We start from the raw sequence: 14,002 nt of genomic DNA, 5'->3' as shown, positions 1-14,002 counted from the left end.
GCAGGTGCACTCGTAAGTCACCCGTCGTGAAATGGGCAGATGTGTTGAGCCTTCAAAAAATAATTCACTGAAGCTGAACACAGCCTCTCACAACAACGCCAGCTGGTACACTGCTACAGATGGGTTCCTGGAACACTCACTTAGCTGGGAAGCCTGTACTACAAGGAGCTTGTCCTCCAGAAGATAATTAAGTCTGTTCTGAGGGGTGGGGGTCTCTTCCCGTATAATATCCTGCAGTCCCCAGAATTGGGAGAGCTTATTGACACTCTTTTCCAATGACTTTAAAAGTAATTTATCAACTGTCCGTTTGCATATAACCAGGAGGCTGATTACATGTTTGCCTTTCCTATGACATTGAAAAGGCCCTGATAGACCTGTTCTTTGCAATGGGAATCCTTTCTCTGTTTGTTGCTGAGCTATTCACTAGGCAGGCAGATCTTCTGAGCTCTTTTTAACTTCTGCCACCTCTTCCAGAAGAAACTGAAGCACTCCCTCCCAAAGTTCTCAGAATTCCACCCTCCTAATGTCCCTTTGTGGTTCTGAGAAGCCACCCTCCCTGGCCTTGGGACATGGAGGGGTCTGGCAGAGGGCCCCTGCCCCTAGGAGTCTCACAGGGGTGTGTGTCCCGGGTGCACTCGCTGTGTCTTTGCCCACCAGGAAAGAGCGCCACCCTCTTCAGCCGCCATACCAAGGCCATTGTGTGGGGCATGCAGACCAGGGCCGTGCAGGGCATGCTGGACTTCGACTACGTCTGCTCCCGGGACGAGCCCTCGGTGGCCGCCATGGTCTACCCTTTCACGTAAGTCACGCCACAGCAGGGAGGCCGCCTCACCTAGTCCTGTCCCCTCCCTCACTGAGACGGGGCTGGGGGAGCAGCTGGGTGGTCCCTTTGGCTGGGGAAGCGACTGTGCATCTCGAACTAGGGCACGCCACACTCCTGGAAGATCTTTTCTGGTAGATGAAACACTCTGAGGGCAGAACCCTGCCTTTCCACCTTCTAGATGAAGCTCCTCCCCTTGGCTCCCCCCTCCCCACCCCTGACAGGCGGTCCTGACCCCTCCTTCGCCTTTCTCGCAGTGGGGACCACAAGCAGAAGTTTTACTGGGGTCACAAGGAGATCCTGATCCCCGTCTTCAAGAACATGGCTGATGCCATGAAGAAACACCCGGAGGTGGACGTGCTGATCAACTTCGCCTCCCTCCGCTCTGCCTACGACAGCACCATTGAGACCATGAGTTACGCACAGGTTGGTCGCCGGGCCCCGGGGGACCGAGTGGGTATTGGGGGAGAGCTCCTGAGGGGTGTCCGTGGCCACCGCCACCTGGGATAGGTGGCCAGGACTTGGGACCCACTGCTGATCTGGGCGAAAACGGCTGGAGACACTCGATCTTCAGAAGGCGGGGCCATAACCTGGGGCGGCTGGCCGCTCACCAGGGCCAGCAAAGAGCCGGGTCAGGGTCAGCCGCCCTCGTCTCTGTGCTGTCTGAGCCTGCCCTTAAAACCAGAATCAGAAGTACTTCCTTATGCAATCATTACATGTTACAGAAAAAAAACAGTAATTACCGATAAATACAAGAAAGAAAGAGACACCTCAAGCCCCACTGCCCAGAAACACAGCTGCTATTTTTGAGTACTTTCTTACCCATGCCTTCTCCTGGGTTTGACCAAAGGGAACACTATTCTACAAAACTCTCCGTTTTCTTTTTTCTTTTTTTTTTTTTAAGATTTTATTTATTTATTTTTAGAAAGGGAAGGGAAGGAGAAAGAGAGAGAGAGAAACATCAATGTGCGGTTGCTGGGGGTCATGACCTGCAACCCAGGCATGTACCCTGACTGGGAATCGAACCTGCGACACTGGTTCGCAGCCCGCGCTCAATCCACTGAGCTACGCCAGCCAGGGCTAGAACTCTCCGTTTTCTTCCGTTACTCTTTCCCCGGCAGGAAATGTTTATGGGTGGCAGCAGTTCTCCGTCAAGTCTGGCGATGAGCATCTGGGAGTGGTTGGAATATGCCCTTAATCATTTCCCCAGGATAACTGTCTAGCAATCACACCGCTGCCTCAGAACAGGCAGGTCTCAAAGCCTCTGGCGCGTGCCGGCCGGGCACCCCCACCGAAAAGCTGCGCCGAGACAGACGCCCACCGGGGGTGCGAGGCACCCGCTTCTCGGTGCTCGTGCCGACGCTGCGTGCTCGGACGTAACACACGTGTAGTTGGCGAACAGATAGGCGTTCTGTTCCATTGTCGTACCTTCAATTATTACAATGAGCCTTTAAAAACATTTATGGGCCATTTTTAGTCTTTGATTTGGCTTCCTCCCCCTTTTTTCTTTCTATTGAGATGTTTGTCTTCTTTGTTACTGGTTTGTAAGACACACACACACACCCCACCCCACCCCCCAGATAGAATAAGATATTGATTCTTTTGCTCAGAATTCCTGCCCGGCCCCGGACTGGCAGGGTTCAGTGCCAGGCCGGAGGAGCTAAACCGGTTTGGGTACTGAACGGAGCGGAAATGAAAGCAGCTGTGCTGGAAACGAGCTGGGTTTTTAGTCTGGGTCAGAGGTTGGCAAAGTGCAGCTCAAGGGCCAGACGCGTCCTCCACGTCCTTCCGCGCATAAGATTTTGTCGGAATGTAGCTGTGCTTATTCATTTACGTGTTGTCCGTGGCCCTTTCGTGCTACAGAGGCAAAGCTGAGCTACCACAGAGACCACATGATGGACAAAGCCTGAAATGCTATGTGATCCTTTATAGGGATAGTCTATAGTTTATAGGAATAGTTTGCCGGCCCCTGGACTAGAGGTAGAGATGGCTCTCAGTCTTTCCCGCCCACTCCCCGGCCCCTCGGGCTTTCCCCCCTGCCCACTCTCTGGCCCGAGGGTGGCAGCAGCTCGTTTCTACCACTTACGGGCTCTGTGCTCTGGGGACACAGAGTCGGGGATTCAGAGGGCGCCTCGGAGAAAGCCATGGCAGCTGCTTTGCGAGCAGGTGGGGCACAGGTGTCTGCGTCTCGCGCACTGGGCCTGGGAGAGCGTACCGCAGGTTCCTGGGAGGGCTGGTGCGATCAGCACAGGAGCAGAGGCCTGTGGGAAGAAGGGGCGCGTGTCGTTGATGTTACTTGGTCCTTAGAGCCTGGAACGGGACCTGGGGGGAGGGCTCTCACACGGGTGCTGTGTTCTTGCCCCACCCGAGCTGAGGAGTGAGCGGGGGGGGGGCATTTGCTCTTTTCCTTCAGATCCGGACCATCGCCATCATAGCCGAAGGCATCCCCGAGGCCCTCACGAGGAAGCTGATCAAGAAGGCGGACCAGAAGGGCGTGACCATCATCGGACCTGCCACCGTGAGTGTCCCCTCCGGAACGCCGTCTGCGTTCAAGGCTGTTTTATGAAGTGCTGGGCCCTCGGGAGACTCACTTGTTGATCCTTCTGTCTCCTGAGCTGGAAAGGATTAGGGGGCACCTGCTGAAAGCCCGTCTGTCCGTTTCCAGTTAGTTTTTAAAGGGCTTTCTCCCCAGCCCGTGTCACCTTTACAGCGTCGAGGGGCTGACGGGTGGGTTCTTGGTTTAAGTGTTTGCCTCCTCTCACACGGCATCGCTGTGTTTGGTTGTTCCTTGGATTGTAACCCAGAGGAGGAGCTACAGCCTCTCCCTGGAGGCTGTGTTTGTGACCTAAAGCCCTTCCTGTGAGGTGAGATTGCCTTGAGACTGTTTTGTTATTTTGTTTTTACTTAGCTGTCTCAGTGACAGTTATGTGACGTTGAGACAAAAGGACCTCCTGTCTCAGAGGCAGCGGGTGGTTTTGAGCGGAGGCACACACCTGTTGGCCCACCTGTGCTGGGCGTTGTCACTCTCGCAGAGCAGAGAAGGTGACGTAACCCTGAGTAGACCTGTCGGCAGTAAGCTGTGTTTTGCAGATGAGGCTTGCTGTTCTCCGAGTAATGTCTGTCGAGGGAGAGAAGAGGTCCTGCTTAGGCAGGTGCCAGCTCTCTCGGCCACTGCCTCCCCGGCCTGGCCGGAGTGGGGCGGGTGGGCCGGCTGGCCGTGCGGGGCCCGGCGAGTCCTCGGGGCTGTGTGCTCAGGCCGGTGCTCTCACCCTTCCTCCCTGACTGCCCTTTCCGCCCCTGCAGGTCGGAGGCATCAAGCCCGGCTGCTTTAAGATCGGGAATACGGGTGGGATGCTGGACAACATCCTGGCCTCCAAGCTCTACCGCCCGGGCAGCGTGGCCTACGTCTCGCGTTCCGGGGGCATGTCCAACGAGCTCAACAACATCATCTCCAGGACCACGGATGGCGTCTACGAGGGCGTGGCCATCGGCGGGGACAGGTGATCCGCGGAGGGCCGAGGGGACCTCCCACACTGCCTGCTGCTGCCGGGGTCCTGCTGGCACATAGTGATGTTTCTTTTTCTTTCTTTCTTTGTTCTTTTGTTCTTTTTTTTTTTGTCTTGTTTGTTTTTCCCATTGCAGTCAACATTCAATATTATCTTAGTTTCAGGTAGGAATGTTATCTTAAGTCCACAAAACGGGGCATATCCGCTCTTGTCTCAGGACCAACATGGGCACAAAGGTCAGGGAAAGGAGTTTTAAAGGCATCTGGGCCTGTGGGGTAGATCTGTTTAATGTCTGAGGTGGCCATAGGGGGGCAGCAGAGGGCTGCAGTTAGCAGGACCGATTCGGAAATCAGACCACAGACAGGGGTTCCAATCCCAGTTTCCCTGGCCGGGTTCCTTACCCTGTATCCCCCAGACCTCCGTCCTCAGTGGGTAAAATAACAGTGCCCACTTCTTGGAGTCGGTGGGAAGATTAAGTGAGGTCATATATTAGAAAGAGGCTAACGTATTATGGGCTGGCACTTAATGAGTACTCAGTAAGTGTTTATTGTGGCTAATAATAGTGACAGGAAAAACACTGTTCCTTCACTCTCTGCTACTATCACATTCCCATTTCTGGCCAGCAGCCCAGAAGTTCCAGTTGCACATTCAGGGATTTCTATGGAGGCTTCATCCTGTACTATGATTTCTGATTAATTCAGTCTCCGCTCCTCTCCCCGCTCCGCCGGATGGGGGGTGGGGCCGGAAGTTCCCGGCTTCTCACCATGGCCTAGTCTTTCTGGTGACCCTCGGCCCCCCAGGAGCCGTGCAGGGGCCCACCAAGGGTGGCCCCATTCGAGTAGAAGATCCTTCCATCCCCCAGGAAATTCCAAGGGATTTAGGACCCTCCGCCACCCACATTACTTAGGAAATTAAAATGTCGCAGGAGCCTGGTATCGGGGGCCAGGATCAAAGACCAGACACTGGAACGGAAGAGCCTCTCAGCACCCCCGGCGCTCAGGAGAGATCCCGAGGGTCGCGGGAGCTCTGTGTCTGGACCTCGGGGCAGAGAGCAGTGCATGCATTTCCCGTTCTATGTGTAGTCCCGTTTTTGTCGGAGGGGGCAGTGGTCAGCAGTCCCTAGCACCCTCGTGGACGCTAGCCATTGCCGGCTGGCACTGTCACTGTGACTTTTACTGCTGCTGCTGTTCAGCTCCGCGCGGAAAGCTGCGGGGAGACGGAGTCACCTTGTCAGTCTCCCCGGCTCTTCCACGTCATATCAGGTGGGTCACCTGGCTGAGGAAGGACTTCCTGCCCTGTTCTTTAGGGGCGTGGCTAAACCTTGTATCCTCCGGGCTGCAGTCAGCTGGAGGCAGGCCTGAGGCCAGAGGGGCTTGCTTATCCATGCGGCTGGCCAGGCTGGCCTTGACCTCTCCACAGGCTGCTTAGCGTCCAGGTGACTTGGCTCAGGGCTTCCCCCGGAGGGAGCAATTCAAGAGAAAGGGCCAGAAAAAGCTGTTCTTTTTGTAACCTGGCCTTGGAAGTCAGTATCACAGAGTCACGTTAGCCACGTTTTGTTCGTTAATGAAACCCATCCCGGTGTCGAGAGGAGAGGCGTGAGGTTCCACCCTCTGGAAAGAACCTGTGGACCTATTTTAAAGCTACCACACACGTGCTCTCCGGGTCTCCCTCACCACCAAACAAGCCTCTCTGGGCTCATTAACTCACTCTTCTTCCTTCCCTTTCCTTCTCTTCCCTTGTGCTCCGTGTGCTCCCTCCACCAGCCAACGCCCCGTTGTTCCTAAGGCCTCTCTGGACCCCCGTGGGCACCCACCCCCACGGAAACCCCACGGCATTTGCACGCCACCCGTACCTGCACACTTGAGCACACACTTCCTCAAGCCGCCTGCTGACCCCGTGTGCCCTGTCTGCTCCCACCAGGTACCCCGGCTCCACGTTCATGGACCACGTGTTGCGTTACCAGGACACCCCAGGAGTCAAAATGATCGTGGTTCTTGGAGAGGTGAGTTGCAGGAAAACGCTCTTTAGTTTGGCTGGTAGTTAAAGTTACGTATGACACCAGGGTTTTTAAAAATCCCTGCAATTTGGTTGCATGTAACTTAAAGTGACCGTCCCTGGTAATCGCACCCCTTAGCCTGTGGGACCTAGGGGTTGTCGCTTTTAACGCTGCTTTTTCCTAAAAAAGTAGTTTGTGCCTCTCGGTGGCATGAGACGTTTTAGTGCCAGTGAAAAAGAAGCCCTGGACAGCCGGCCATGGTCTCTACCTGCTGGGTAGAGATCGCTGGGGGAAGAAGTAAAGAGTGTGATTTGGGGAGAGTCCTGTCACCCCATCCTGTGCCCTGGCTGTGCCTCTGGCAGGTCTCGTCCTAGATCACCTTACCTTAGGTTAGGAAGGAGGAGACCCAGGGACTCTCGCCTAGGTCCCCGCTGTCCCTTCGCAATTCTTCCTTGCACCCACTCCCGGTCTTCCAGGCTGTTTGGGCCAAGCCCATGTCCCCTCGTTTTCTAGCCGAGTTGAGACTCTGGCTCCTGCCTGACCAGGGACAGAACTTCCCGCCGAGTGCTGGAGCAGCACAGAGCCGGGTGCCTACAGCTCACGGGCTCTGTCTTGTCCCCTGCTCCTCTGCAGATAGGGGGCACGGAGGAGTACAAGATCTGCCGGGGCATCAAGGAGGGCCGCATCACCAAGCCCGTGGTCTGCTGGTGCATCGGGACCTGTGCCACCATGTTCTCCTCTGAGGTACGGCTGGCGCACGTCGCCGCTGGGTGGGGAGGCGAACCGTCACCTTGTAAGCAGCTGGCTCCTTCCATGCACGCCTGTTGCTTGCTGGGTTACTATCAGGTCTAGCTGTGGCCCTGCCCTCTAGGAGCTTACATGCAATGGGAGGGGACTGACTCAGCGGCAGATTAAGGCGAGAACAAGTCTCGGAGTCCCTACTGGAGCAGGAGCGACCTGGTGTCTGGAGGAGTTGAGGTGGCTTCATTGAGGAGGGGAATTTGGCTGGGCCACAGGGAGGCTGGGGAGGGAGTGGACTCACGGCTGGTGCAGAGCCGGGAAGGCGCCTGGTGAGGCGGTCTGTGCGGGGAGAGACCGTGGACGGAAAGGTTTGCTCAGCACGTGACGCGATGTGACATAGCTGAGCACGCGTGGTGGTGGCGTGGAGTACGTCCAGCATGTAACCGAGCAGGCTCTGAGCAAGAGGCCTTGTCCTCCTGTTGTGTGTACGAGTCGATCAAACCTGGCCTTCAAGGCTTTGGCCACGGTGGCCATCCCTGTGCTGAAGCCCTCGGTTCTCCCTGCCAGCAAGCCTGCGTCACAGTTGCCCTGTCCAGAATGCTTGCCCTTCCCCGGCAGATTCCTGCCTGCCTCAAAGCGGCAGCGTTTGCCCCCAAGGAAAGGCACTTGTCCTTTGAACCAGCAGTTCCATTCCTGTGAACTTCCCTGTGGGTACGTGTGCAGAGAGTATTTCAAAGTAGCATATGAGGCTTCACCGCAATGTCGTAACGGCAGAGGATGGAAAAGGCCAACACGCCAGTCGGGAGGGTGCTGGGCCATCACGGCCGAGGCTGGCGGGGGAAGCAGGCGGGCTGGAAAAGGGGGGGGGGTGTTCCATGTGTTGATACAGGAGAAGTTTAAGATTTGTTCAGTCCAATAAAGGGCAGGGTGCGGGGAGTATTCACGATACCCGTCTTGGTGTAGATATCAGCTGTGTGTGCGTGTCTGCGTTCTTTTCAAGTAGAGGAAAGGGCAGTGGGTGGGCGGCGGAACCCTGCCTGTCCTTCAGGGGCCAGCTCCGTTTCCACGGGCTTTAGCATCAGGTACTGATGGCTGGCCCGGGTGGCACAGGCAGGCCATGTGGCCTTTCTGGACCTTTATGCTGAGCTGTAAAATAGGAACGGTTGGTTACATAAGTAATTGTAAAGGTCAAGTACACACAGGTCTTAGCAGCTATTCCTTTTGGTTCGTACTTCATGAAGCTGTTTCTGACTTTTTAAAAAAAAAAGATTACTTATTTACTTATTTTAATAGAGAGTGGGGAAGAGAGAGAGAGAGAAACATCCATGTGTGGTTGCCTTCCATTGTATCCCCTTCTGGGGACCTGGCTCACAGCTCAGGCATGTGTCCTGACTGGGAATCGAACTGGAGACCCTCTGGTTCACAGTTAAGCACTCAGTCCACTGAGCCACACCAGCCAGGCCTCTGACTTTCTTCTTCGCCACTTTCTCCTCCACCCCAGCAGCCAAAAACAACTCCTCCCTCCTCCACCATTGTTTCTCCCAACCCCTTTGTGTCGCCGCCCTCCCCCTCCCTCCCCCTGCTCTGCCTAGGACACCCCCAGGAGGGCAGGGACCTCGCTCCTCTGTTTCTGGCCGGGTGCTCATCATCGCCCTGTGGGTTGGGCAGGTGCTCACGGGGTGTTTCCGTTTTATTTTTTAATGAATTTCTAAGACTTACGAAACCGTAAGCACAGCAAATATAAAACAGTACGGTGACTGCCTAGCTTATGCTGGAATTCACACGACCTTGCAGAACTTTCCACCCTGTGGAGGAGATTAGATAAATCTCTGTCCATTGGCACACTGAGACGGTTCCTTTAATTCGTTTAAAAATGAATTAAAAACTGGGGGGTGGGAGTAGAGGTCGGGGTTCACTGGGCCGGTGGTGTTTCTCAGAGGTCTGTTCCACGAAGCCCGGGTCCTGTGCGGCCGGCGGTCCTCCGAGCCAAACACACGGAAAAGCAGAAGGGCTTTTATAAATTATAAACGTGCAGTGTGACCCATCTCCCTTTCTACCTCTTGTGTTTTAGTTTCAAGAAACCTCTGAGTTAAAGAAACTCGTTTCACTGCCTTGGACCAAGCATTTTCTAAGTTTATTTGAATATGGAATCTCTTCCTTCCACCCCATTCGCCCACGCAGATTAAGTTCCACAAAGAATGTGTAACGCTCACGGCTCCTATTTATTAGGGCTACTGGTCACGAGCACAGTCAGAGGCCAGGTGTCTGGGTTCGAATGCTACTGCACCTTGTCTGTGTGACCTTGGGCTAGTTGCTGTACTCCTCTGGCCTTCCACCTCCTTTTTTTTTTTTTTTTTTTAAAGAAACAGTTACAGGTACTGAAAGATTGAATGAGTAGAGTTCTCAGAAAGGTGCTGGATATAGCGAGTGTCATTTAAACAGGTTAGATGTGATTGTGATTACCCCCCACCCACTTCCCAAGACAGGGTTTTTGTACTAGAGGTTTCGCTGGGTTCATTGCTTTTCCCCATGGTTTCATCAGAAACACTGGTTTTTCCTCCTCGCTCACGTCCCACAGTCGGCCAGCCCCCACAGCCCACTGGATTTACGCGTTACCTCCGTGCACGCTCAGGTGCAAGGCGGCGGGGCACTCACTGGCTCCAGGTCATGTGCTGTGTGTGTGGGAAGGCTGACTTCCAAAGAAGCTGGGAATCAGTACTTCTGCGTGAAATCTTTTTATTTTTTAATACTGGTACCTATTTCACAAAAAGCGTGTGTGGGATGGACAGATCATGTCTGTGAGTTCACCGCGGCCTCAGGTGGCCAGTTTGTAACCGCACGTCTCACCTGTTACTCAGAACTAGGCCCTCTCCCCCATCCCCCTGACCGCTGCCCCAGGGGGAGCCAAATGAAGGGTTTGGGCAGCCAGGCTTTGAAAACAGCCAGCTCCAGTGCGCAGCTGTGTGCCCTTGAGTGGGCTCCCGAGTGTCTCTGCGCCTCAGTTGCCTCATCTGTGCAAGGAGTCCTCCGTCATAGCTGTTCAGTGAGCCTGCTTGGGGCTGCATCTAAGAGGCGTGTTTAGCTGGGTCTGGCCCGGGGTGAGGGCTGATAATTCCCAGGAGCCTTTGTTCTATTGCAAGGGATTAGCAAGCCCAGTCATGCTGCTGTCCTTTGCCTTGCAGGTACAGTTTGGCCACGCCGGAGCCTGCGCCAACCAGGCTTCTGAAACCGCGGTAGCCAAGAACCAGGCTCTGAAGGAGGCAGGAGTGTTTGTGCCTCGGAGCTTCGATGAGCTTGGAGAAATCATCCAGTAGGTGGAACTGGGGTGGGATGCCAGCCACGCCCTCCCTTTCCAAATCCCTCTGGTGGGCAGCAGCCTCTGGAACGTGGAGGTGTCTTCTCACATTCCTGGGCCCTCTTGGCAGCTCTCATTTCGTTTGCAGACGTAGCAGTTAACAGGCCATTCAGGCCGGGGTTAAACAAAATGTGTCTGGCTTCTTCTCCTTTCTACTTGGTTGGCCGTCAATGAGAGATGAACACAGAAGCGTTTAGAAAGTGGCACCTCTAACTGCTGGATAGAGTTATTGAATATCCTGTTGTTTCTTCCCACTCCTCCTCTCTGTCCTTACCTGACCTCCAGATTCACTTCCCATAAAGCCCCATTCAGGAGAGTCTTGGCCAGAACCTGGTTTCGTTTAGTCCTGGGGAACGTAACTGGTGGAAGGAAGCCCCTGGCAGGAAGGGAGTACCGAGGAGGCAAACCGGAGTGTTTGGGTTGGATGGGGGAGCATTTCTGGGGTGGCTTCAAAGACCTGAGAAGAAGAAAATTCACATGGGTGTCTTTTCTCCTGCCCTTCCCCCACCCCCCAGGTCTGTGTACGAGGATCTTGTGGCCAAAGGGGCCATCGTGCCTGCTCAGGAGGTGCCGCCCCCCACGGTGCCCATGGACTACTCCTGGGCCAGGGTAGGTGCCGTGTGTGTCCCTGACAGTGTGGGCGAGGGAGGTGTGGGCTGGTTGCCTCGGACCCTTGGAGACCACACCTGCCCTGCCAGTTGGAGCAGCCACGTGATGACTGGTCTGGGCTCCAGACCACGCCCCCTGGGGAGGCTTCTCCAAGGGCTAAGGAGAACGTGGGTTGCTGACTCTGGGGTCCCCCCTCCTCCTGTGCTGGAGCTCGTGTGCAGGGTCCCTGAGGGCAGGGGCGGTGGGTGTTGCCCACAGGTGGCTGGCCTGACCTGGAAATGGGGGGCTGGGGCAGACCGTGCCCCCTGTAGTTGTCTGAGCTTCTGAGAGACTTCAGGGTAGGTCAGAGTGTCCACTCGACCTTTTTGTCTAAGGAACGTGGATAAAGAGCTCATTTTTTTGATACGTAAGAACTCTTAGAAATCAATTTTTTAAAGCCCCAATTAGAAAAATGGGAAGGAAAGGGCCTTTCAACAGGAAAAAATGCTCCACCTCACTCATTATAAAAGGAACCAGAGTAGAAACTGTGATGCCAATTTTTCCCTCTCAGGGCAGCAAAGATACAAAAACCCCTTTGGCAGCGCGCTGCGTTTGCATGGCCGCAAGGGAGCTGGTGCACCCCCTTCCGTGGGTGATGGGCCTGGAGACTGAGGCGGCCTTTCTGAAAGGCAGTTGGATGACGGGAATCAGATTTAAAAGTGCGCCTACCTTGTGGCCCAGTGATTCCATGTCTAGAAAACTGCTTCGGGGAAATGCTAACACATACAAATAAAGAAACATCCGAGGGTATTTTTTCTACTTGACAGTTGGCACAGAACGAGTGGCCAAGTGGTGGCGCCGCCCTGTGGGTGGGGCAGTGCGCAGCAGGAAAGGGGTGGAGCCAGGTCTGTGGGTGTACTGACAGTCCAGAGCTCCGGCTCCGAGAGCAAACACGGTACAGCACGGTGTGTCCGTTGTGCGAGCACAGAACCATGCGGTCTGTTCACGTGTTTCTGGGTGCGTGTGTGTAAAAGTGGAGAACGATCCAGAAAGATGTCCACTAAGCTAACACACTGAGGCAAAACCCGAGAAAGGGGTGGGGGTCAAAGGCAACAAAACTTTATCTGTTCTCTTTGAAACTTTTAATTTTAATTACTTATTTATGTTTAGAGAAGGAAGGGAGGGAGAAAGAGAGAGAAACATCAATGTGTGGTTGCTGGGGGGCGTGGCCTGCAACCCAGGCATGTACCCTGACTGGGAATCGAACCTGCTGCACTTTGGTTCGCAGCCCGCGCTCAAGCCACTGAGCTATGCCAGCCAGAGTTCTTTGAAACTTTTAAAAAAGGAGAAGGTACACACGTAATTTATGTGTAAGAGCCTTTTTTTTTAAAAGACTTTATTTATTTACTTATTTATTTTTAGAGAGGGAAGGGAGGGAGAAAGAGAGAGAGAAACATCAATGTGCGGTTGCTGGGGGCCGTGGCCTGCAACCCAGGCATGTGCCCTGACTGGGAATCGAACCTGCGATGCTTTGGTTCACAGCCCATGCTCAATCCACTGAGCTATGCCAGCCAGGGCAGTTAAGAGCCTTTTTTAAAGCTCATAGGGGACAGTTGGAGAAACAGGTGGGGCAGCACTGGTTGCCAGTACCCCGCGTGCCCGAACTCGGGGAGTGGGGACTAAAGGAGCTCAGTTCCCTCCCCTGCGTAGAACACCTCTTGAGGGGACCCCCCATATCCATGGCTGTGCACCTCAACACGTTTTGGTGGGGAGTCGGCCGCTGTATGTGAAGTGTTTCCATTTTTTCCTTTGGATTCGTTGCTTTTCGTAGCCTTGGGCTGCTCCCTGAGCCGCTCCAGGCCTCGTTTCTGCTGCCTCGGCACGAGGGACGGTGTCCTTTGTGAGGCCGGAGTGGGCCGACGGGCCCCAAAAGCGCTTGGGGAAGAGCCGAGCAGAGCCCAAGCGCGGCACTCCTGGCTCCGCACCCGAAACGACCCAGGGGAAGGGCCTGTGCGCTTCTTCCTCGGGCGGGGTTTGTCTGTCGGGCTGGGCGGAGAGGCGTGAGTGGAGCCAGGAGTCCCACACGCCGGAAGCCGCGGTCGAACGCATGGCCACCGGACCGTAAGGCGCTCCTGGGGGACGCTGGTTCTCGGAGCTCGGCCAGGGGGAGGCAGGGGGGCCAGGAGGAATCTCTGGTCGCCGCGGCGCTGCTCACCTCTGCCCCGTCCCCGCTCAGGAGCTGGGCCTGATCCGCAAACCGGCCTCGTTCATGACCAGCATCTGCGACGAGCGGGGGCAGGAGCTCATCTACGCGGGCATGCCCATCACCGAGGTCTTCAAGGAGGAGATGGGCATCGGCGGAGTCCTCGGCCTCCTCTGGTTCCAGAGAAGGTGAGACGTGGCAGGGGGAGGTCAGTAGGGCCCTGATCCAGAGGCTTGCATCAGCCTCTTCCTGTGGGGAACTCATAAGGACATGGGATGGGGTAGATGCAGGCCTCTTGAGAGAGGGGCGAGGGTTAGCGGGGGAGTTCTGGGCGGATCGGGGAGCTGAGAGAGTGCGGGGCCGGTAGAATTGCTGAATAGCCATAAAGTATCTTGTGTCATTAGCCCAAATGTGAGAAAAGATTGGTTTTCTCTGCAACTCCCAAGCTTAGCCCTCCCCTGGGCCTGACAGCTGGGCCAGGTGGCCAGTGGGAACGTGATCCACAGAGCCCTGGCTTGGGATTGACCAGGTCCGAGTCTTGGTTTGTGCCATGCCCTCACCTGCAGAGAGCAGGGTCTTAGTCCTGCTTTGGGCCCTTCCTGGGAAGTGTTCCGAGCTGTAACACCTGAGCAGGTTTCAGTCTGCTCTGGCATCCCTATCTCCAGACTACATTTTATTTTTTTTTAATTTTTAGAGAGGGAAGGGCGGGGGGCAGAGAGAGAGACATCAATGTGTGGTTGCTGGGGGTCATGGCCTGCAACCCAGGCATGTGCCCTGACTGGGAATTGAACCT

General features: G+C 55.1%; 1 protein-coding gene across 4 annotated transcripts in view; it reads left to right on the top strand.

Annotated features, from left to right (window-relative positions):
• ACLY (ATP citrate lyase) overlaps window positions 1–14,002 on the top strand; it is a 40,206-nt gene that overhangs the window by 20,895 nt on the left and 5,309 nt on the right. For all 4 annotated transcript variants that reach the window (XM_045836461.1, XM_045836460.1, XM_045836459.1 and 1 more), the window contains 9 exons: window positions 658–799; window positions 1,078–1,246; window positions 3,234–3,338; window positions 4,124–4,320; window positions 6,247–6,328; window positions 6,956–7,066; window positions 10,246–10,373; window positions 10,934–11,027; window positions 13,243–13,397. In XM_045836461.1, coding sequence (XP_045692417.1) covers window positions 658–799; window positions 1,078–1,246; window positions 3,234–3,338; window positions 4,124–4,320; window positions 6,247–6,328; window positions 6,956–7,066; window positions 10,246–10,373; window positions 10,934–11,027; window positions 13,243–13,397 — 1,183 coding nt within the window. The remainder of the gene's footprint in view (window positions 1–657; window positions 800–1,077; window positions 1,247–3,233; window positions 3,339–4,123; window positions 4,321–6,246; window positions 6,329–6,955; window positions 7,067–10,245; window positions 10,374–10,933; window positions 11,028–13,242; window positions 13,398–14,002) is intronic.

Source organism: Phyllostomus hastatus, unplaced genomic scaffold, assembly GCF_019186645.2.
Source record: "Phyllostomus hastatus isolate PE091 unplaced genomic scaffold, TTU_PhHast_1.1 phas_contig_210, whole genome shotgun sequence".
In the NCBI taxonomy this organism is placed as follows: domain Eukaryota; kingdom Metazoa; phylum Chordata; class Mammalia; order Chiroptera; family Phyllostomidae; genus Phyllostomus; species Phyllostomus hastatus.
The sequence above is the reverse complement of the archived record's forward strand: the minus strand, read 5'-3'. Positions and strand labels throughout refer to the sequence as shown.